General features: G+C 40.6%; 1 protein-coding gene across 1 annotated transcript; it reads left to right on the forward strand.

The window, feature by feature from the left end:
• The first annotated feature begins 5,435 nt into the window (after positions 1-5,435).
• On the forward strand, positions 5,436-21,972 carry LOC143299465 (RNA-binding protein spenito-like). Its single transcript, XM_076612684.1, has 3 exons — positions 5,436-14,113; positions 14,551-14,700; positions 16,994-21,972. Exon 1 carries the CDS (start codon positions 5,604-5,606, stop codon positions 7,863-7,865), a length of 2,262 nt encoding a protein of 753 aa, XP_076468799.1. The 5' UTR covers positions 5,436-5,603; the 3' UTR covers positions 7,866-14,113; positions 14,551-14,700; positions 16,994-21,972.
• The last annotated feature ends 1,467 nt before the right edge of the window (positions 21,973-23,439 follow it).

Genomic DNA, 23,439 nt, shown 5'->3' on the forward strand with positions numbered 1-23,439 from the left:
GGGGACAGACACGGGTATTCCCATTTGAGAAATTAGTGACGTGGCTGGGCACAGACACGGGTATTCCCATTTGAGAAATTAGTGACTGCGGCTGGGGACAGACACTGGTATTCCCATTTGAGAAATTAGTGACTGTGGCAGGGCACAGACACGGGTATTCCCATTTGAGAAATTAGTGAAGTGGCTGGGCACAGACACTGGTATTCCCAATTGAGAAATTAGTGACGTGGCTGGGGACAGACACTGGTATTCCCAATTGAGAAATTAGTGACGTGGCTGGGGACAGGCACTGGTATTCCCAATTGAGAAATTAGTGACGTTGCTGGGCACAGACACTGGTATTCCCATTTGAGAAATTAGTGACGTGGCTGGGGACAGACACTGGTATTCCCAATTGAGAAATTAGTGACGTGGCTGGGGACAGACACTGGTATTCCCATTTGAGAAATTAGTGACGTGGCTGGGCACAGACACTGGTATTCCCAATTGAGAAATTAGTGACGTGGCTGGGGACAGACACTGGTATTCCCAATTGAGAAATTAGTGACGTGGCTGGGGACAGGCACTGGTATTCCCAATTGAGAAATTAGTGACGTGGCTGGGCACAGACACTGGTATTCCCATTTGAGAAATTAGTGACGTGGCTGGGGACAGACACTGGTATTCCCATTTGAGAAATTAGTGACGTGGCTGGGGACAGACACTGGTATTCCCATTTGAGAAATTAGTGACGTGGCTGGGCACAGACACAAGATCTGTCGTCCACATGCAGATCAGTAGATCACATGTCGTCCACATGCAGAGATCAGTAGATCACATGTCGTCCACATGCAGAGATCAGTAGATCACATGTCGTCCACATGCAGAGATCAGTAGATCACATGTCGTCCACATGCAGAGATCAGTAGATCACAGGCTGCTAGCACAACTGACAGGCTTCCTGGTATCTGCAGAGAAAGAACTTGATCTGAGCGACATTAGACAAGCCCAGTGATCAAGTAGAGATGATTATAAACATACTAAGCGGCAAGTTATCATCCCATCAGGAACGATCGTTCGTTTATCTATCTATAATGGTCTAAGTATAATAATATAATCATCATCTAAAATGATGTTATTTGACTGAAAATCAGGAACAAGAACCTCCATTTCGCCGCCCACGTGACTTTTACAGACCTTCGGTTAGGATACAATGTCTACACGAAGGGCCTTGCAGACTTAAACAACAATGGAATAGCTCGGGTGCTTACTCTTGCGGACTGATGGCCTGGTCTTCAAAACTTCGAAAGATGCTCAGGAAAGAACTAAAGCCGTCCAGAAACAACTAAACAATATTGCTCAATGGTGCAAAGACACAGGATCTTCCATCAATCCAGCGAAAGCCCAAACGTTGCTGTGCACCCTCAACAACAGAACCGCGAGCAAATCACCACCACCTGTGTCATTCGACGGGATTCAGATCGAGAAAACTGAATGCCTACGCTACCTAGGAATACAGTTCGACAGGATGCTGACCTTCAGAAAACATACGGAAAATACTGTTCTCAAATGCAAAAAGGGCCTTTCAGTCTTAAAAGCAATGGCAACCAAAGGAATTGAACAACGCCACCTCTTCCTGCTATACCAATCACTCGTCCTCAGTGTGATCGACTACGGACTTGGGCTAACAACACCGTCTCAAAGCAACCTCCTAAAATTAGAAAGAGTTCAAAATGAAGCTATGAGGCTGATCCTTGGAACAACAAAAGACACGCCCACGGAAACCATGCGATACCTGCTTGACCTTCCTTCAGTGCAGGCCAGAAACAAGTTAGAACAGGTTAAGACCTACTTCAAAACATTAGAAAACCCTCAAAACCCACTGCATGACGCAGTCAAAGAACCAAAAGGCAGCCGTCTAGGACGAGGAAGATCATGGATGGGGCAAGCAGAAGACACAATCCAGCTAGTATGCCGACTACAAGACCTGAAAGAAACAAAAGAATGGGAGAAAAACCCCGAAAACCTCAACCATCTATTCAACACAGCCATTTCACCCACTCTAGGAAGACATTGTCGGGAATGGCCAGAGGGCAAAACTGATGCGGAAGTGAAGCTACTCATGGAAGAAAACAGTAAAGAAGAGGACATCATCATATACACAGATGGCTCAGTCACCAAAGACCAGTCTGGCTGGGGATTCACTGCGAAACAAAATGGAAAAACAATTAAGGAAGAGAATGCTGCCCACAAAGTCACAACCTCCAGCCTAACGATGGAAGTTGAAGCTGTGACACATGCCCTCCAGTGGCTATCGTCCATCCATACGCCCGGAAACCAACATGCCATGATTCTAACCGACTCAATGAACCTCATACAGAAAATTGAAAATGGAATGGGAAGCCCAGAGTGGCATAAGACAATGCGCAACTTTCAGATTAAAAAACTCACATGGCCATACTGCCCGGGACATGCAGGAGTTAAGGGAAATGAGCGAGCTGATAGACTTGCTGGAAACGCAACAACAACGAGCGGCCTACATCTAGGAAAATCGGAAATCCTCAGAAAAGTCAAAGAACATAAAAAAGAACAGGTACAAGGCCATCACACCATCGATCTCCTCAAAGAAATAAAAGCAGAGAGAGGGAGCGGCCGTAAGTCTAGCATGACAGGTAGAGCACGATGCTTTGCAAATCAAACAAATATCGGCATCATCTCCAAACCAACATTGCGCAAATTTCTTCAAAACGGAACACAGTCTCTGTGGACTTTTCCAAATACAATAGACTGAGCAACACACTAGACGCCACGTTCTTGGCATCAGAGATCTTTTCCCATCCTTCTTGCGGCCAGTCAGTGGCAGCCTCTGTGCGTGTATGTGTGTGTTAGGGTGTATGTGTGGGTCTGTGTGTTTGAGTGCGTTTGTGCATGCGCGAGGGTGTAATCGGTGTACACAAGTGTCAGGAGAGTTCTGTGCACGTGCGTATGTGTGTGTGTGTGGGGGGGGGGGGGGGGGGAGGGTTGCGGGGGGGGGGTGTGTGTGTGTGTGTGTAGAGGATGAGGTATGTGTGTGTATGCATGCCTACACTGTGGGAGCAACGGAATATTGGAACGTGCGGGTGTGTATATACATATCTTTGTATATATGTGTGTGGGGTTGGGGTGGGGGATATGGGCGTATGTGTGTGTGCTTGTACAAGTAAGTGTTCATCTGTGTGTGTGTGTGTGTGTGTGTGTGTGTGTGTGTGTGTGTGTGTGTGTGTGTGTGTGTGTGTGTGTGTATGTGCCGTGGAAGCTGCGATACGTAGCCTAGAAATGAGATTGTGGAGGAGGGGGGTAGAGGAGGTGCAGGGTAATGTGTGTGGTGTGTGTGTGTGTGTGTGTGTGTGTGTGTGTGTGTTGGGGCTCATGTACGTTTATGTGTATTTGACTGTGCTTTCTGTGAAACTGCATGTTTGGTGCATATCTGTTATGCATATGTGGGTGTATGTGTGAATGTGTGTCTCCATGTTTTACATTTATTTGCTTATTTATCATCATTGTTGTCTTTTTTTTTTTTTTTATCTATTACTACTACTACTACTACTACTACTTTTTTTTATATTATAATTATTATTTATTTATTTATTTATGTGCGCTTATAGATGACTTTTTTTTTCTCAAGGCCTGACTAAGCGCGTTGGGTTACGCTGCTGCTTAGGCATCTGCTTGGCAGATGTGGTGTAGCGTATATGGATTTGTCCGAACGCAGTGACGCCTCCTTGAGCTACTGAAACTGAAACTGAAACTAGGACACACGAAACCCACGTTAATGTAGCCACCACTGCGTTACTAGAATCACAGTAGGGGTTGAGTCAAGAAACATATTTCAGTGTCATCGGAGAAGGTTTCCATCTGCCACTGACACACTGGCTGGGAAAATTTAGTGGGCCATAATCATTGATGGACTGAAGAGCGCGTGTGTAGAACAAAACCTTTTTCTGGACGTTGTCGCATTCTCTGACATGGAGCAGCATATAGACGTCTTCTCCACACCGGCCATCAAGTGGACATTCAACACTGGACCTGACCACGATGACCCATTACAGCCTCTCAAACAATCAACGCTGTCAACCTCTGCCGAGACCACGACATCATTCTAGTGCACGATGCTCAGTCCGTTTTAAGCCGTCTGTTTGTCTGTCTGTCCGCCCGTCCGTCTGTCTGCCTTATTTGTTTGTCAGTGGAATCAGCTTAGTGTGTGTGTGTGTGTGTGTGTGTGTGTGTGTGTGTGTGTGTGTGTGTGTGTGTGTGTGTGTGTGTGTGTGTGTGTGTGTGTGACAAATGACAATGACAATGAGTTTATTCCCATTAACTCTCCTGAGTCATAGAGAAACCATGAAACATGACGGGATGCTACAGAGGAAGAACTGACGAAAATATTTTAAACAAAAGAAACGAAAGGGGAGATAACAGAAATTGAAAGAATAGAAACAATAAATAAATAAATAAATAAATAAATAAAATAAATAAATAAATAAACGAATAAATGAATGAATAAATAAAATGAAAAAATAAAAGTGTGTGAATGGCCAACGGGACGCAATCCGTTATCAGCCACAAGACAGAATGGATCTCCTCCCTTGGACCACTGGCTTGTGAATCTCTGACCACTGCACTTATATATATATATATACACACACATAGTGTGTGTGTGTGTGTGTGTGTGTGTAGCCCGGTGTGGGGCCGGGGTATGCCACGGTCAAGGGTTCTGACACACACACACACACACACACACACACACACACACACACACACACACACACAGAGGGAGAGAAGAATCAGAATCGAGAAGAAGAAATGGCGTATAAATCAGTTTAACTGAGAATGGTAACGTCAGTCGAGATTAGGTAAAGAATATTTCTTCCGCTTCTCCTTTAAACTCGGTAAGGAGCCAGTGGGGCGCCGCACAGAAGAATAGTTCACCAAACACATCCATTCGGTGGTGGGTGAAAGCCTGACCAGGTTTTTTAAAAATTATTTTATTTTATTTAATTTATTTTTTTTAGAGAGAGAAATTACAGTTTATATTGTCCTTAAAAACCAGCTTTGTCTCTTCTATGATTATTCATGAGCTGAACTTGAAAATTATAAACAATGTTTTCTTCTTTATCATTGGAACCCTACAGATCTGTCGCAAGATGCGCAATAATGAATTTATGAAAAACCACTTGAGAACGTATGTCCAGCAGCAATGCAGACCACCATCTGTTTACAGTAAAATTGTGTAAAAAGATTGTTTCTTTGATGTCGACAAGGGACTCCTTTTTTTAATATTCATACACATGAAATGTCCGTTATTCCTTCGCTTGAACATATAGACCAAAAGTTTAAAATTTATGATTGAATACGGGGAGTCACCGGTATATTTTGTATCTTGATGTGTTTGTACAATGATTATTTTGAAAGTGCGATTGGAACTGTTTGTGGAAAATAAATTGATTCTTTGTCGCGGATCGGCCAACTGGCAGGCTTCCTGTTGTAAAGAAACATGGCGGATCAGTGAGCAGGTTTGCAGGCATTGACCACACATTTATTTTTTCACTCATTTTCAGTCTCTGCAGAACTGACAAATTCGTGCAAATATGAAACGTCAAGATAGGGAAAGTTCCCCTCGAAGCAGTAAACGATCGAGGTCAGGTTACGCTCCACCAGATCATGATATTGGAAGAGATCGAATGAGTCCCGATTATGAACGAAGAAGTCGTAAATACATGAGTAGTGGGACACGTGAGGGAAAGCCTTTTCGGGATTATGATGATATGGACTCGCGAAAACATTTTCGAGATGATCGAATGCAGAGTCAAGGGTTTGCACCGCCTATGCGGAGTAGTGGTGGTGGGGGTGCAGATGATTACAGGTCTTTGTGCATCACAAATATTCCCAGTAAAGTGTCTGACCTGGTGTTGAAAGACGCCCTGATGCAGGAATATTGGCAGTATGGTGAAATGAACGTGAAAGTAACTTTTTCTGGTGACCAGAGATGTGCTTATGTGAACTATCGATATCCAGAAGATGCCAGGGCAGCAAAGCAAAAAGGGCGCATTGACATGTTTGACAGACCACTTAGAGTTGATCCTGTGTTCAACAAAAGACGAAGTGGTAGTCCAGGAGAATTTAACAGGGACCATTTTGCTTTCCACAATCGCCGGAGTTCACCTCCACCATTTTCTTCTCATCTTCCTCCTGATATGGGAAGAAGTCCAGTTGGAGCAGGTAGACAGGGGCCCCCCAGCATAGGAAGGGCTTCTTTTATACCAGATCGAGACATCATATTCGGCAGCCCTCCATCCATTCGTGATGATGGAAGAAAAGTTGAAAAGTTTCCCTACCATCTGGATCATATTGATCCAGAGTTTGATGACAAAGCTACTAGGACACTATTTGTGGGCAATTTAGATGTGAACATTGCTGACTTGGATTTGAAAACCATTTTTGAAAAATATGGTTATGTTGAAGACATAGACATAAAGCGCCCTCAGAAAGGACAAGGCAATGCTTATGCTTTCATCAAATTTGTCAATTTGGATTCTGCTCATAGGGCCAAGGTAGAAATGTCAGGAAAGTATATTGGAAAATTTCAGTGCAAGATAGGGTATGGCAAAGTGACACCAACAACATGTGTGTGGGTAGGTGGATTGGGACCATGGGTTTCTAGAGAAATCTTAGATCAAGAGTTTGATCGTTTTGGAGCAATTCAGAGGATAGAATGGCCTGCTGGGAAAAACTTTGCCTATGTGTTGTATGACAGCATTGATGCTGCAAAAGCGGCTTGTCAGGAAATGCGTGGTTTCCCACTTGGTGGAAATGACCGCCGTTTGCGTGTTGATTTCACTGATGCATCTCACATCAACAATCCTATTTTCAATATGGGACCTCCACCCAGAAGCTACAGTGGTCCTGATCGAGATTATGACAGACCATGGAGGAGTCCCAGTGGAAATGGTCAGGTAGACCGTGAACGTCGCCGGGATGATTGGTATGGAGACCGACCACCACCAGAATATCGTGGCAGCAGAGATCACTTGCCTGACATAGAAAACCGACCTCGTGGCCGTGATGACTGGGGAGATTTTCCAATGGAAAATGATCGAAGACGACGACCTCGATCACCTGCAGATTTGAACAGTGGCCAGCCATACCACAGACGAAGTCGCTCACCTGACAGACGAGAGATTCCACATGAAAGGGGTGTAAGGGAAGATATGCGTGGTGCTAGTGGTCGTGGAGATGTGGAAGATAGGGATGGTAGCCGTCGTGAGGAAAAGAATAGGCGTGATTCAGAACCTGAACAGGTCGAACACATCCGCAGTCTTGGGGATCTGGCCAAGAACCTGCCTGTGGCTTGGAATGGGGCATTGATACTTAAGAACAGTGCTTTCGCTGCACGCATGCATGTGGTTAGTGGTGATGTGACAATTGTGGACACCCTGATGAGAGACCTAACCAGCACCGAACCCCCTGTCCTGCGCATCACCCAGCGTCTGCGTCTGGATCAGCCCAAGCTGGAAGATGTGGGCCGTCGCATTAGTAATGCCGGACGTCATGGGCACTGCATACTGCTGGCCATGCCTTCCACAGTGCAGAACTATGACGAACAGATGGGCGTGGCACAGCAACGACCGCTGAAAAACCTGGTTTCTTATTTGAAGCAAAAGGAAGCAGCGGGTGTGATCTCTTTACCGCCAAACCCAACGTCTGATAAAAATGTGGGTGTTCTACATGCTTTTCCCCCATGTCAGTTTGGCTATAAATTCCTTCTGCAGCGTTCTCCTAAGTTGCCAGCTGAGTTTTCTTCTGTCAAAGATGAATACTTGGTGGTGGTGGTGGTGGTTGGATCCAGTTAGCTTGAGGGACAGTCGTCAGTTCAGTGATCTTTGTCGTTGAGTTGTCATTGATGTTTGCCTGGAGTTCTTTTTTCTTTTTCTTTTCTTTTCAAAGCAGCATGTATATAGACTTTATTGGCATTTTGAATTCAGTTCAGCTTTTTATTTTAAGGTTAAGTTTGTTGAAAAAACATGTTTTATACAGAAAAAAGATAGGTGTGATTTTTTAAGCTGATTTTTTTTCCTAAAGCAGCAGTATTTTTATATATTTTTTATTATTATATGCTGACAGGAACACAGTCACTGTTTTTCCCCTTGTGTAGTCTCGCCACTACACACATACACACGCACAGTGAGAAATACATGCACGCACAAGTGGGCACACACACACACACACACACACACACACACACACAGCATATAATTTCAGTTTTCATTTCGATGTTGGACTGCATTCATCCAATCTACACACATTTGGGAACCCAGATCACACATGCACATACTCACTTTCACAAAGTGCATGCTTGTGTATTTGTGCGCATTCACATACCTGCATGTAACCTGATGTGCATAGCAAAGACATGTTTCTACTGTCATTAACAGATTTTTTTTTTCTCAAGCTGATATTGTTTTGCAAAATTAAAGCTGGCAGCTAGCTGCTCACAGTATTTAGTGAATAATGAATTAGTGTTTCCCTTGAATCTGGTCATGCCCATTTCTTTCCCTAGAGATTCTATGACTTTGTGCAGATAGAAAGTAGAGTAGTAGTAGTCCCACTGTTATATTTTTGTTAGAATCAAGATTTGTGATTCATTAGCATTGAAAGGACCAGAACACAAGGAAATACATGTATCACATTAGAGCACAGAAGACCTAGTACTTTAGTAGATATTATAAAGCACTGAAGAATTTGTCAGCAGTACCATTAGTAGTGTATACATTGCTGATTGATAGAACAAGGTTTAGTGGCATTCAGGGCATTCATGCAAATTCGTGTCAGCATAACCAGTTACCTGACCTTTCTGGAACTCTCTCCCTCTCCCTCACTCTCCCTCTCTCTTATTTTTTTAATGTTGGTAATCACAGTCTGAAAAGGCTAATGACTTGTTTTGTCAATTCCTTTCAACGCAAGTAATACAAATTATCAACCATTGTTATTGTGTTTGCAAATTAGTGTTCAATTTTTTCTGCTGTTTTACTCAATATGCAGAGGAGGTCGACGGCAAACTAATGAAGGCAGATAGGAATGGTATCTCCCATACTGTTATTTCATGTGGCTGAAAACCAGAATTTCTGTAGTGTAATCTTCCATGGACATGTTTTTGTGTCTGTGGCAAATCATACAGGCAGGGCTGATGTGACACAGTATATTTTGGCATTCTGCAGTCGGTAAGATACTTGAGGAAAGCAAAAATTAAAGAATACATGCCTTGTTAATCTTATAAAATGATAATAATGATTGTAGTGTTATTGTTAGAGTTAAGAGATTTATTTAGATTAATAAGAGAAAAAGAAAGATGACTAGATGTTCTGCTTTTTTCTTCTTTTTTTCTTTTTTTTTTTACTTCATACTTTTAAACTGTTTGCTCTGTTAAGCCATCATCAGTCAGTGTACTGTTTCTAGACAACAACTTTACCATCTGATGTTTGTGATAATTTCTTGTAATTTTAGAAATTAAGGAGAAAAACTTTTTTACTACTTTAATGAACTCAAGGAACAGTATTCTTTTTGTGTGTGTTTGTGGTTTGAAGTTGTAAGAGCACATTGCATCAGAGTTCAGACTGTCCTTGTTTGATTATGTTATTCTTATAGTATACATGTATAAAGTTGGAATATGTTTGTTATCAATTTTATGGTAAACATTAGGATGGAATGATATTTGAAATAGCTCTGATTTATTATAACACAGAACTTGGCAACATATTTGTTTCTATGACATATTTGTGTACAAGGGAGATAATTCTTCAGAAACTTTGGTCTGTATATTTGTATTTCTTTTTATCACAACAGATTTCTCTGTGTGAAATTCGGGCTGCTCTCCCCAGGGAGAGCGTGTCGCTGTACTACAGCACCACCCATTTTTTTGTATTTTTTCCTGCGTGCAGTTTTATTTGTTTTTCCTATCGAAGTGGATTTTTCTACAGAATTTTGCCAGGAACAACCCTTTTGTTGCCGTGGGTTCTTTTACATGCGCTAAGTGCATGCTGCACACGGGACCTCGGTTTATCATCTCATCCGAATGACTAGCGTCCAGACCACCACTCAAGGTCTAGTGGAAGGGGAGAAGATATCGGCGGCTGAGCCGTGATTCGAACCAGCGCGCTCAGATTCTCTTGCTTCCTAGGCGGACGCGTTACCTCTAGGCCATCACTCCACTTCTGTATATGTTAATCATTTTGTTCAGTGATTTGATTTGTCTTATGTTGTTATTCCTTTTGTTCTCATGACAAGGGTAGGTTTTTCTTGATTGAAATTGCTTTCTTTTTTTTTCTTTTTTTTTTTTTTTTAAAGTGAAAATTACTTAAAGAATGAGAAAAAAACAACAACTGTGATTGACATTTCATTCATCGTTATTATTCCCTTACAGTTATACATTATAGAACTAGAAGTGTTGTCCATGTACTACTTCCTCACACTGACATAGTTAAAGTTAACAACTTTATGGCTGATGCCTGAAGGTCAGGTTATTCAGGCCTTGGCTTGGTGAAGGCTGCATTGTTCAAAGGGGGGAACCATGGATGTCTGTCTGGGTGGAGCCCTGGAATTGACTTTCACCTTGTATTCTGCCCTTTATATGGTGTGTGATCAGCCAGTGGACATTTTTTTTAATGTGTTTAAAAAAAAAATGAGAGGAAATGTTGACATATGAAGACAGTAGGTTATGTTGTGTTTGATAAATTTTTAAATTTAACACAAATAACAGCCAGAGATCAAACTGGATCGAGGAGAAACTTGCATCATCAAGACTGTTTATTTTGTTTGTTGTACTTTAATTGTAAATGATAATCTGTTGCTTTGTAAGAACCAGTGGGTGAACCAAAGATGTGTGGGATATACAGTTTTCTCATTGGTCAGCATTATCATTTTTACCAGTTGTAGCTTTTATGTTTAAAGTTAACACAGATTTTTGCATTTTTCACTTTTTTTTCTCTCCCCTTCCCCCCCCCCTCCCTCCCCTCACCCACCCCCTCCTGCACCCTCCCTACACCCCACCCCCCCTTTTTTTTGCCCTTAAAAAAAAAATCAGCCAAGTCAAGAAAGTGAAGTTTGTAATTTCATTTTGCAGTTACGTCACTGGAAATGGAATTTGAACTTATCCCCAAAAACAGAGTATGGCTGCCTACATGGTAGGGTAAAAAGGGTCATACATGTAAAAGCCCAAGCGTGTACGTATGAGTGAATGTGGGAGCTGCAGCCCAAAAAGAAAGAAGAAGAAGAATTTAACTTCCAAGAAGCCCCAGGTAACTAATATTAATAAGAAGGCTGTTTTTCTTAGTATGTTTAACTAAACTTTCAACATGAACGTCATGATGAAAAAACAACCACTGAACCATACTTTGTCATGTGAAAAATTGCAAACCATGCTGCTTGCAACTACATTTTTGTTTTTTGTTTTTTTGTTATAGTATTATTTTGCCCTGTGTTCCCATACATATTGAGTATTTTTAACTGAAGTATCACCTTTGCCAAATATTGACATATATATTGAGTATATTGTTAAGGTGAATGGATGTTGTTTAGAGCTGATTATAATCTGATAGAAATAGATAGGAAGTGCAACCAAAACCAAAATAACAAAAATTCCTTCCAAACAAAAAATGTGATTTCATGATACTGGAAAATCACTGCAGACTGACTTCAAATTTATTTTGGAATTGTTTGACCTGCGACAAGTTTCCATATCTACAGACCTGCTTTAGCTATATCTTTTCGTCATTTGGATGACGTGATTTTCTTTCTGTTGTTTCACTGTGCCTGAACAGTCCCATGGCATACTGTTTCAGCCTCCTGATCTCATTTGCTTAGGCATGACCAGTGTCAGTCACTGTGAATGTGTACCATTTCTACTGAGTTTGGGACTTGTACTGAGTGTGTCTTTATATTTATTTGTGCCAGTATGCAGCTATACTTAACATCCATTGACATCAGATGTGGCAGAATATGTCAGAGCTATTTTCTGTTTGCACTGGGTATAGTATCTGCTGAGGGTGCTGACTTCATCCTCATTGAATGAAATGTCCCTGGAAGAGTGTCTCATGGTCAGTAATGTTACAGTGATGGAGTATGTTCTGGAAGAAAGTGAATTTGTCCAGGAAGTTGATTTTGATTTTATATTTTTTAGTGACTGTGCTGTCCTAGATCAGTCTTGAATGGCAGACTCCATGCCTTGTCTTACCCTCGTTTGATGTGTTTCATAACCCATTATGTGTTGGACTTTTGATGCTGTCAGTTATGTTTTGTGAATGTTGAACTAGATCTGGTTGACATTCAGAAACAAATGTCTTGGTTGGTTGTTTGGATTCTGTTGAAGGATCATTTGGAAGCACCCACAAAATGAGTCAGTACAGTCAGTGTGAAAATAATGAATCTCAGATCCCCCAGAACGATTAATATGGAAGTTTCTCTTTGCTCATGACGTTAAATGAGAAATAGGGCACACTTTGACATTATCAGAGAATATTTAAGGCCTCTTTTTTGCCCCTATTTTCATCCATCTGCTGTATGGCTGGTGTACATGTAAGCTGTCATTCATTTTCTTGTGATGTCTCACACAATCTGTCTGTTGCATTTCACCTCTCTCTCTCTCTCTCTCTCTCTCTCTCTCTCTCTCTCTCCCTCCCTGCCACCCGGCCTCCCCACGCCTCTACTCTCTCTTTCTTTCTTAGTCTTTTTTTTTTTTTTTTTTTAATTATTATAAATCTTTTTTTTTTCTTTTTTTTGTGCTTGTAATTTGTGCAGAAATGTCTTTTAAAGAATTATTTTACCAAGAATGTTTTTTGAAAATTCTTATTGTTGTATACAGTGTAAAACAGAACACATTCCTCTTTGAGGACATTGTTCTTCAGTTTGAACTAGGTACTGCATAATGTGAACAAATAATAAAGTACTTAGCGGAGTTCCCAGTATCATTTTCATTCATCATCTGTACTTGATAAAACATTGGAAATTGAGTTGTTTTACTACGTCTGGTTTTCTAAAAGAAAGAGCATTGAAAAGATTTCAGCAGCAGTTTGAGTTTCTAATGTGATAGGACATGTTTGATTGACTGAAGTAGTCTCACACACATTTTTTCCAGTTTTAGAAAAAAAATACTCTGTGTGTGTGTGTGTGTGTGTGTGTGTGTTTACAGTAAAAGACATTCACACTGTGTCCAGTTTTGTTTTGCAGCAATTTGTCACACCAAAATTTAATTATGCCTTTTTATTTATTTATTTATTTTTATGGTGTCATACTGTGAAAAATGCCTTTAGTATAGATACATGTTTGCACAAAGGGACAGGAAATAAGGAAAAGGGTTCCAAATCACTCATGGATGCTGTCTTTCTTTTTTTTTTTTTTGTCTTTTTTGTGTGTGTGTGTTGAAGTTTTGTGTCAAATAATTTCTTGTGTCTAGTTCATTTGTTTGATTTTTTTAAAAGTGAATTTTCCTTTCTGTCTGAACGTTTTAGTTAATTTGATAACATTTGTTGTATTTTTCCTGTAAAAGTTGGTTTGGGTTCTGTTTGTAAAGGACAAGTGTTGTATTATTGTTTTCTTTTTTCTATGAAAGATTTATGGTGTTTTTTTGTTTTTCTATTGATGCCAGTCTTTTAGTTTTGGGATTTGATAACTCTGCACATTTCATTTGTCACTGATTCCATGTGTTTTTACCTGTGAGTCTGCTTGTGTGTACACATAATACTTAACATGAGGAGTTAGGCTTCTTCAAGGCCATAGCTTTTAGATTTGAAAGCTTAGCTGGGTCACCACATCGGTCAGCCTGCTTGGTCCATAGCTACGGCCCACAGTTGTCCCAGTCGTCAGCCTGCTGCACCTAGTTTTGTCTTGTCACACCCTGTTGCTCTCCATGTCATTTTGGGATCCATGCACAGCTGTGTGGGAAGACGGCTGGTGGTGGTGTTGCTGCTTGTGCCAGGAGGGACCTGGGCTTGTTGCCCAGCTCAGTGGAGGCCTCCAATCATCCATGGTGACCCAGCCTCCACACCACCCCCCCCAAAGGCCATGTGCTGCTGTACTCCACTCTGGCAGCAGCAGCTTCTCTTGTTGGGTGAGAACCATTTTGTTTGTGTGCTTGAATGTCTGTGTACTTGTGCCATATTCTCATTTCCAGGTGTTTTAACTTTTATAGTTGTTGACCCTATTTTTAACTTTTTTAACTTTTTTTTTTTTGTTTTGCTTGGGTTTTTGTTTTGTATCATTTGGTTGTACAGGACAGATTTCTAGTTTTCAGCCCTAATATGGCCCAGTGTTGTAGGTTGGGCTGTGAGCAACAAAAGACGAAAACAAACACACACGAAAAGACCATCACTGTTCTGGCAGTATTTTTCCATGCATGCGATGCGCATGACACTTTAAGAAAAAAACTTTGAAGAAAACATTGAGAAAAAAAGACAAGTAATAGCCATATACATGGCTAGTCGTGTGACAGAAAAAAGGGTAGAAAGAGGAAGGAAGAAAGACAGAAGGATTATGGTTGTGTTTCAGCGCTGGCTGTGCAGCAGGTGACCTGTTGATGTGGTGTGACTGCTGGGGAGGTGTCATGATGGCCTGCCGCCTTCTGCATAAGTGCTCACTTGACTGGCAGCCTGACAGTCTGTGTGCTTACCTCTGCCATGTGGCTGGAATGATTGGCCTGTAAGTATGGCATACTGGGACCAGGAGAGAACGTGTGGCATGTATGGATGTAATGTCAACACACAGACATGTACTGTACTTTTCACTGCTTTATTGTCTGTTCATTACAAGGTGGTGTAGACACTTAGCAATATCATTCTTAACAGCACATACAGGATACAGACGTACAGTGGGTGAGGGATTGGACTTGTGGGGGTGAGGGAGTGGACAAATTATCAAACAGAAACAACCTAAACCCAGCTGACAGTGGACTGCTGGGGCATTGGGTGGATGGGTCATTAGACGTACTACTCGTTAAAGAAATTAGATGGAAGCTACCCACCACAGAGTGGTGTATGACCTCAGTGACTGATGTTACAAATTGCTGGGGATTATACAGAAATCCTTGATGGCGCCATATCTTGTACTGAAACTGATCCCCCTGCTCTCATTGGGAAGTGAGAATTGGACAGTTGAATACCATTCAGTGTTCTGAGATGGTGCTAGAGCATCTACAGGTAACATTTTAACAGATATTTTGTGTTCTCAGCAGTTGGTTTTAACTTCAAGATAATCATTTTAACATTTTGTGGACATGAGATTGAGAATGTTTCAGAGTGACAATAAGAGTTTAGAACATAGTGTGTGCCAGACATGCATGTTGTACTGTCAGGTAAGTACTGGGTATCATGCCCTGACTTGTACACATGTATAGAACATAGTGTGTGCCAGACATGCATGTTGTACTGTCAGGTAAGTACTGGGTATCATGCCCTGACTTGTACACATGTATAGAACATAGTGTGTGCCAGACACAGGTAAGTACTGGGTATCATGTCCTGACTTGTACACATGTATAGAACATAGTGTGTGCCAGACACACATGTCTGTTGTACTGTCAGGTAAGTACTGGGTATCATGCCCTGACTTGTACACATGTATAGAACATAGTGTGTGCCAGACATGCATGTTGTACTGTCAGGTAAGTACCGGGTATCATGCCCTGACTTGTACACATGTATAGAACATAGTGTGTGCCAGACACAGGTAAGTACTGGGTATCATGCCCTGACTTGTACACATGTATAGAACATAGTGTGTGCCAGACACACAGGTCTGTTGTACTGTCAGGTAAGTACCGGGTATCATGCCCTGACTTGTACACATGTATAGAACATAGTGTGTGCCAGACACAGGTAAGTACTGGGTATCATGCCCTGACTTGTACACATGTATAGAACATAGTGTGTGCCAGACACACATGTCTGTTGTACTGTCAGGTAAGTACTGGGTATCATGCCCTGACTTGTACACATGTATAGAACATAGTGTGTGCCAGACACAGGTAAGTACTGGGTATCATGTCCTGACTTGTACACATGTATAGAACATAGTGTGTGCCAGACACAGGTAAGTACTGGGTATCATGCCCTGACTTGTACACATGTATAGAACATAGTGTGTGCCAGACACAGGTAAGTACTGGGTATCATGCCCTGACTTGTACACATGTATAGAACATAATGTGTGCCAGACACAGGTAAGTACTGGGTATCATGCCCTGACTTGTACACATAATGGTGAACACTTGCATGTTGTTTTCAGACAAGAACATTTTTTTTTCACAAACTTGGTGCTTCGTAGTAATAATTCTGACACACTCTCCAGAAGTATTCTTCTTCAGCCAGTGTCCGATGAAGGGGAGGGCATTGTGTCAGTTGGCTGTGGCTGTTCCATTTCAGTGTTACTCATGGCTCTCCTCGCTGGCAACAAAAACTTCTGTGTAATGACTGAGACATGAAGAAATAAAGCTGATAGATTTCGCTAAGATGCAGTTTATGATAATAAAGTTGCATTTGTCTGAAACTTGTGATGTGAGGTATGCATGATGAGTGTTGTGTTGGGTGATGATTTTGTGTGTGAATGAACACAAATTAGCATTTGGATATGTGGTTGGAGGTCTGTGCAGGGGTATGTGTGTAAATTCTTCTTTTTGGTTTTTAAATGAATGTTTTAATGTGGGAAGGTGCGTTATAGTAGTTTTTTGTTTTTTTTAATATTCATTATTATCATTATTTGTTATCATTATTATTATTATGAACAGGTTTGCAGAATCAGAATCCATTACAGTTTGTTGTAGACTGGTGGATAACTGCAGTAAAAACTTTATCAGCGTCATTTGATAGTGAGTTACTGTATTTGATAATAGGCAAACCTGCAAACTTGGGTTTAATGAGTTTTGAATATGATGTTGACTTGATGTGATAGTGACTGTCTTTTGATCAGCTGACCTGTGTTCCCTGGCTGTGTGCAGACTTGGTCCAGCCCCATGGAATGTGCAGACTTGTGGAGAAATGAAGCTGAGTACTACAGGTGTGCTTTCTCCTGGTAGGAAGCTTCCAGCAGTCTACTGTGGTGTGAGTTCAGTGCACAAAGTGTTCCTGCGCTTCTCTTCGCCTGGGATGTGCGCTCTCTTCCCATGTGGTGGTTTCAGTGAACTGACGTGTGTCTGAACTGTGTGAAATGAGTGACCAGTTTGGTTGATGGTGTGGTGACAACGTTGGTGTGTGCTGTTGGTGTGGTCACCCCGCCCCAAGTGCTGTGTGGTGACATCTGAAGAACAGCATTGGTGTGTGCTCTTTGAACTTGTGCCTGTGAAATGGTCAGTTTGTCTTGTGAAGAACTGTGATGGGGAGTGCATTGACGTGCTGAAGAAAATGACTGTGAAATCTGCCTGTGTCCCCCAGCCACCAGTTGCGGTGATACACATAAGCAGTTTAGTTCAGTTGCACTATTGTAGACTTCTAGGAAAACAGAAAGAAAAAGAAGTGGTAGGACAAAGTAGGCAGTTTTAAATTTGCATCGGTCAGCCTGTTTACTGTGCTCATACAAAACAAGGCCTTTTGGTACTAATATAGTTTGCTGATCTGCTGAATAAGGAATGTGTAATGTTCAATACTGATAGTTAACTTTCTGTTTTGGTAGACATTTGATGATTTTCAACATAAAAATAATGATAAGCTTGTGTGTGGTAACAGAGAAGTTGGATACAGTAAGGAAGGTCACTTGTGGAACTAGAAGGGTATATTATTTCTTTCATGTTCACAGTGCAAACATAAAACATCCTATTCAGATCACAATACAAATGTTTATTTAGTATTGTCATAGCTGGCTTCAGTGAAAACCTGATAGTCAAGTGTCTGCTGGAGATGAGAGGGAACTATAATAGGGCTGTAGTTGTTGTAGAATGAGCTCTCTCTCAGTCTCCTACAGATGATTTCTACAGATGATGGCTTTGAGCACTAGACAGCAGATGAAAGGTAGTTGTTGTAGAATGAGCTCTCTCTCAGTCTCCTACAGATGATTTCTACAGATGATGGCTTTGAGCACTAGACAGCAGATGAAAGGTAGTTGTTGTAGAATGAGCTCTCTCTCCAGTCTCCTACAGATTTCTACAGATGATGGCTTTGAGCACTAGACAGCAGATGAAAGGTAGTTGTTGTAGAATGAGCTCTCTCTCCAGTCTCCTACAGATGATTTCTACAGATGATGGCTTTGAGCACTAGACAGCAGATGAAAGGTAGTTGTTGTAGAATGAGCTCTCTCTCCAGTCTCCTACAGATGATTTCTACAGATGATGGCTTTGAGCAGTAGACAGCAGGAGAAAGGTATGGGGAGGGGACAGGCTGCATGTTTCTGAGACCACATGTCAAGGTGAAAGGAATCCAGATGTGGTGTTTAAAGAGGGGGAGCCCACACACACACTTGTGAAGCCCTGATGTAGAAGAGAAAACAAAGTGCAGGCTTATGATCTTCCACTATCTTCCTCAAACTTCCACTTGTGTTTGTACAGAACAGTTTATAAATCTCTGCTTGTGCATATTTCATCATTGGTGTTCTGTTGTATGTGCTGTAGTGACTAGTGATGAAGAAGCTGTACTTGATTCACCAGTTTTGTGCTTGAGAAGTGTGTGTTTGATTGGTGAAGTGTCGGAAGTGAAACATGTTGAGCTGTGCAAAGAGATGTGCAAAGTGATGTTGAGGAAATGACTGTCAGCAGTGCTGTTGATAGATGAGATGTGTGTAGTGGTCAGGTGATGATGTCAGCCCTTGTGAACTGAGTCCCTTGTCAACAGTGTGTGTTGTTGTGCTGAGTTGTGCTGTAGGACTCTTGAGCTTCACATGGATGACTAGTGTGTGACTTGAGTCCCCTGAGGGAGGGCTGTGCTGTGGATGGACAAGTCAGTGTGATGATCACCTGTAATGATTGATGTGTGTTGGTTCTACACAACAGTACCTCAACAGTCATGGCATGCTTTGCTTGTCTGATGTAAAAGAGGAGGAATGTCACCAGTAAATGTTAGCATCATGATGCTGGTCACCCAAATGTTCTGTTCCAGCAGCGCTACCTGCAGCTCCCTCAGAAGCTGAAGGCCATGAAGCGTTGGCCATAGTTTGACTTGTGTTACCTGCATTGGATCAGTGGTGTTGGTGTTGTCAGCCACTGAGTCCTGCTTGTCTTTGTGTTGTGCTTGTGTAATCTTCACCTGTGTATTCTGTTTGCATTTCAAACTTTAATGAGTGCATCCAATAAACCGTTTGTGTAAGCTTACTTCTTTGAGTGGCTTTGCCTTGTGTCTGTGCTCAGTGTGATCTTCACAGTGATGATTCCTTCCATAGCCAGCAGTGTAGTGCAAGTTGACGCTTCAATGCCAAGTCAGTTGAAGTGCTGGTCTTCAGTGTGTTCCATATAATCAAGACTTCCAAGCTGCCGGCGCTGATCCTGATGTATTGATTATCAATAAGTTTGTATCATGTTCCTTGTTTCTTGAATTTGCCCCAGTGTTTGACCCTCATTCTACACATCTTGGTAATACTGAACGTGGTTTGTTATACACTGGTCCTGTGCACAAAGAAATGATTCTTGCAGACAGGACACGAGAGTCATGTCATCAGAAAAATGTGTGTTTGGTCGACGCCAGCGATATCACAGTATGAAATACTTCAACATGAAGCAAGGTGAATTAATATACTTATGGCAATTGCATTATGCTCTAACAAAGAAGCAGTGTTTGCAAATACACGCCTTTGGTTTGGGCATGCATATGTGTCTGTGTGGTGTGAATATGAGCGGACCGTCTTCCAAACCTCACAGCCATGAGAATTCAGCTTTTTGACCATGAAGATCAATACTTGATGTGCTGTTTCAGTGTTGATTCCTCATGTCAGAAGTAGAGTCAACAAAGTGCTGTGAAGGAGGCTGAAAATTGAGAAGCTGCAGTTTTTAACCGTGTTGTGATCGATTCCTTCAGCCAAAGTTCTCTGAGTGTGCTTCTGCCTGAGAAAACTTCAGAAGATTCCTTTGTGTCAAAGAAAATACAACTGAAATAAATAACAAGCCTGAAAATATCAAGCAGTGAAACTGAGACCTTGAGGAGAAACAGTGAGTGAAGACTTGACAGAGGATTAGTTTGTGCTCACTCATCTGTTGAGCGGTTAGCTGCGGAACATAGTTTATATTCTACATTTTGGATAACAGTTACGTCCTTTGCAGCATACTTGGTCAGTGAATGACCATTCTTTTACCAAGCAATGAAATGAACAAACGATGCCTTGATGTGTTCAATCCTGATCAGTCATGATGTTGATATCCTAAATATTGCTGTCTGAGAAACACAGGCAAGGACAGTTTGTTGTTGGATCACACTTTTTTGGTTGTTTATTTGTTTTCTTTAGAGAGTTTACTGGGAATAGTGCACTTTATGTATTTAATACCTCAGGGTTTTGTACAAGATATTGAATGATCTGAAACACTTCCAGAGCTTTTGCTTATTGAAAGGCAGCTGAACAGGCGGTTGTTACTTTTGATCTCATTTATTAATCTCAGGGAGGATGAGAGAACCAGATTTGATCATGAAAATATCTTTCATAATACTACTGAATGAAAACATGTCACAATACCACTGTGTTCATCATGAAACCCAAAGTTTTGAAATGTATCTGGTCAAATATGCAATATTTTAAGGCTGTCTGGAAAAAAAAGTTGATATAAATAACTTTTGAAGCAGTTGATGTGAGTGGAGTTAAAAAAAAAAAGACACTTATTTTCAACTGCTGTATATCGTCTTAGTGAGCCCAGTCATTCAGTTCACTTTAGCTAAATTTGTTATTGAGAAATGTTACCTGTGTCATTGTCACTGTGCCAGGAGTACTATCTGTGATACTGATGCTCTGTTGAGGTGACTTTTTCTCAACCAAGTTTCTCAGTTTTGTACAGTACAGCTGTTTTCAGCTCTTTTGTTGCCACTCTTTGTTGTGCCCACTCTCACCACAGTGCAGTTAGCCTTTCACTTTATTTCACATTTTAAAATAATGGTGCCAAAATTAGCTGATAAACTGATAAAGTGAATGGATAGAACCAGAACTGGATGACTGGTTAAATTATGATATATATAGATAAAAAATGAACAAGTAATTGAATAACATGAAATATGTATACAAGTAAAAGCATGTAATATATTCATATTGTTACTCAGGTTAGAAATGGATGCATTTGGGATGATATAATAAAATATAAACAATACTGAAGATTATGTTACATTCATAATTGAATGACAAAACTTATAGTGCCTTAATGACAAAACTTAAAGTGCCAGATACATGGTAACATATATGTTATTTTTGTATGACAGTTTCTCTTTTTTGTGCTGCATGGTTCGGAATGGTCAGCAGCCTTTTTCTTCTTTTCTTTATTTTTATTTTTTGACAAGTATACATTATGTTTTCTGATTGTTATGAATTTTATCCTTTTATTCAGAATGAACTTGAAGCATGAGTACTCATGTATTTATATTGAATATATTCATAGATAATATTTACTAACTGAAAAGCCTGTGATCTCTACTCAAAATGAAATTAAAGTACAGTTTGTATAATACTGCATTCATAAATCACTTGCAAAACATATTGAGGAGTTTGTGGTCTCTTTTATATTTTGGTTTTCCAAGTTGGGTGTCTAAAGGTAAAACTTTTTTTTTTTCATAACCTGTTTATGTCATATGTGTTGGTACGGATGACCAAAGAATCCCACAGTGATTTCTATACTGTGTCATATGATTCAAACAAAGGGAGAAACAGTGATTTCTATACTGTGTCATATGATTCAAACAAAGGGAGAAACAGTGATTTCTATACTGTGTCATATGATTCAAAGGGAGAAACAGTGATTTCTATACTGTGTCATATGATTCAAACAAAGGGAGAAACAGTGATTTCTATACTGTGTCATATGATTCAAACAAAGGGAGAAAGTGATTTCTATACTGTGTCATATGATTCAAACAAAGGGAGAAACAGTGATTTCTATACTGTGTCATATGATTCAAACAAAGGGAGAAACAGTGATTTCTATACTGTGTCATATGATTCAAACAAAGGGAGAAACAGTGATTTCTATACTGTGTCATATGATTCAAACAAAGGGAGAAACAGTGATTTCTATACTGTGTCATATGATTCAAACAAAGGGAGAAAGTGATTTCTATACTGTGTCATATGATTCAAACAAAGGGAGAAACAGTGATTTCTATACTGTGTCATATGATTCAAACAAAGGGAGAAACAGTGATTTCTATACTGTGTCATATGATTCAAACAAAGGGAGAAACAGTGATTTCTATACTGTGTCATATGATTCAAACAAAGGGAGAAACAGTGATTTCTATACTGTGTCATATGATTCAAACAAAGGGAGAAACAGTGATTTCTATACTGTGTCATATGATTCAAACAAAGGGAGAAACAGTGATTTCTATACTGTGTCATATGATTCAAAGGGAGAAACAGTGATTTCTATACTGTGTCATATGATTCAAAGAAAGGGAGAAACAGTGATTTCTATACTGTGTCATATGATTCAAAGGGAGAAGCTGAGAAGGAACACCAGAATATGTACTGGGTATTTCAGCACCAAAAACTAGTTGAGTAGTTGAGGCTGTATTCTTTTTGTATCATTTATCAGCAACAATCAGTGTATAGGGGGGAAAGTTGTACGATACAGTTATAGTGTAAGGGGGAAAAGAATTTTACGAACGGTACTACAATGGGAGTAAAACTAGTTATGATTTGAGACTTAAAGTTGCTTTAAAGTGCATTTTGCATTAAATCTACACACCTTTTGACATGAATACTATAGAACTTTTTGATTATGAACGTCTCAAAATCACACATATTTATACTAATGGGTACACATCATTACATGTAAGTTTTTTGTTGTTTTTTCAGACACTGAAACCGGAATGTCTGAAATCTCTTCAAACTGGATGTTTAAAACCTCTTTCTGTTGCAGCTGTTGCAACGCCTGGAAAAGTGGAATACACCTCTGCATGAATTTTGTCAGCTCTTCATTCATCAGAATTGACTTAAAACAGCAATCAAAACCCACTTCCTCAAACAGTAATACCACTCATAGCAAAACTCTTTGCAACGATCACCTTAATCATTTGCAGCCTTCTGATGCCTCCAGTACATGTTTACATGTGTTGGCATAAAAGATTGTGGTTTTACTGTGTTACCATGTCTAATTGTGCATGTTTTTCTGTGTCAGTGTTTGAGTGTGTGTGCATGTGTGTACTGTCTGTAATTTATTTCATACCATTGTATGGTGCGTGTTTTCTGCATATTATAACTTTGAGGAGAAAAAAAGGGGGTTGGGGGGAACCCTAGGAACCATTCAGAATTTAAACTCCAAGCAAACATCAC

This window comes from Babylonia areolata, chromosome 25 (assembly GCF_041734735.1).
Source record: "Babylonia areolata isolate BAREFJ2019XMU chromosome 25, ASM4173473v1, whole genome shotgun sequence".
In the NCBI taxonomy this organism is placed as follows: Eukaryota; Metazoa; Mollusca; class Gastropoda; order Neogastropoda; family Buccinidae; genus Babylonia; species Babylonia areolata.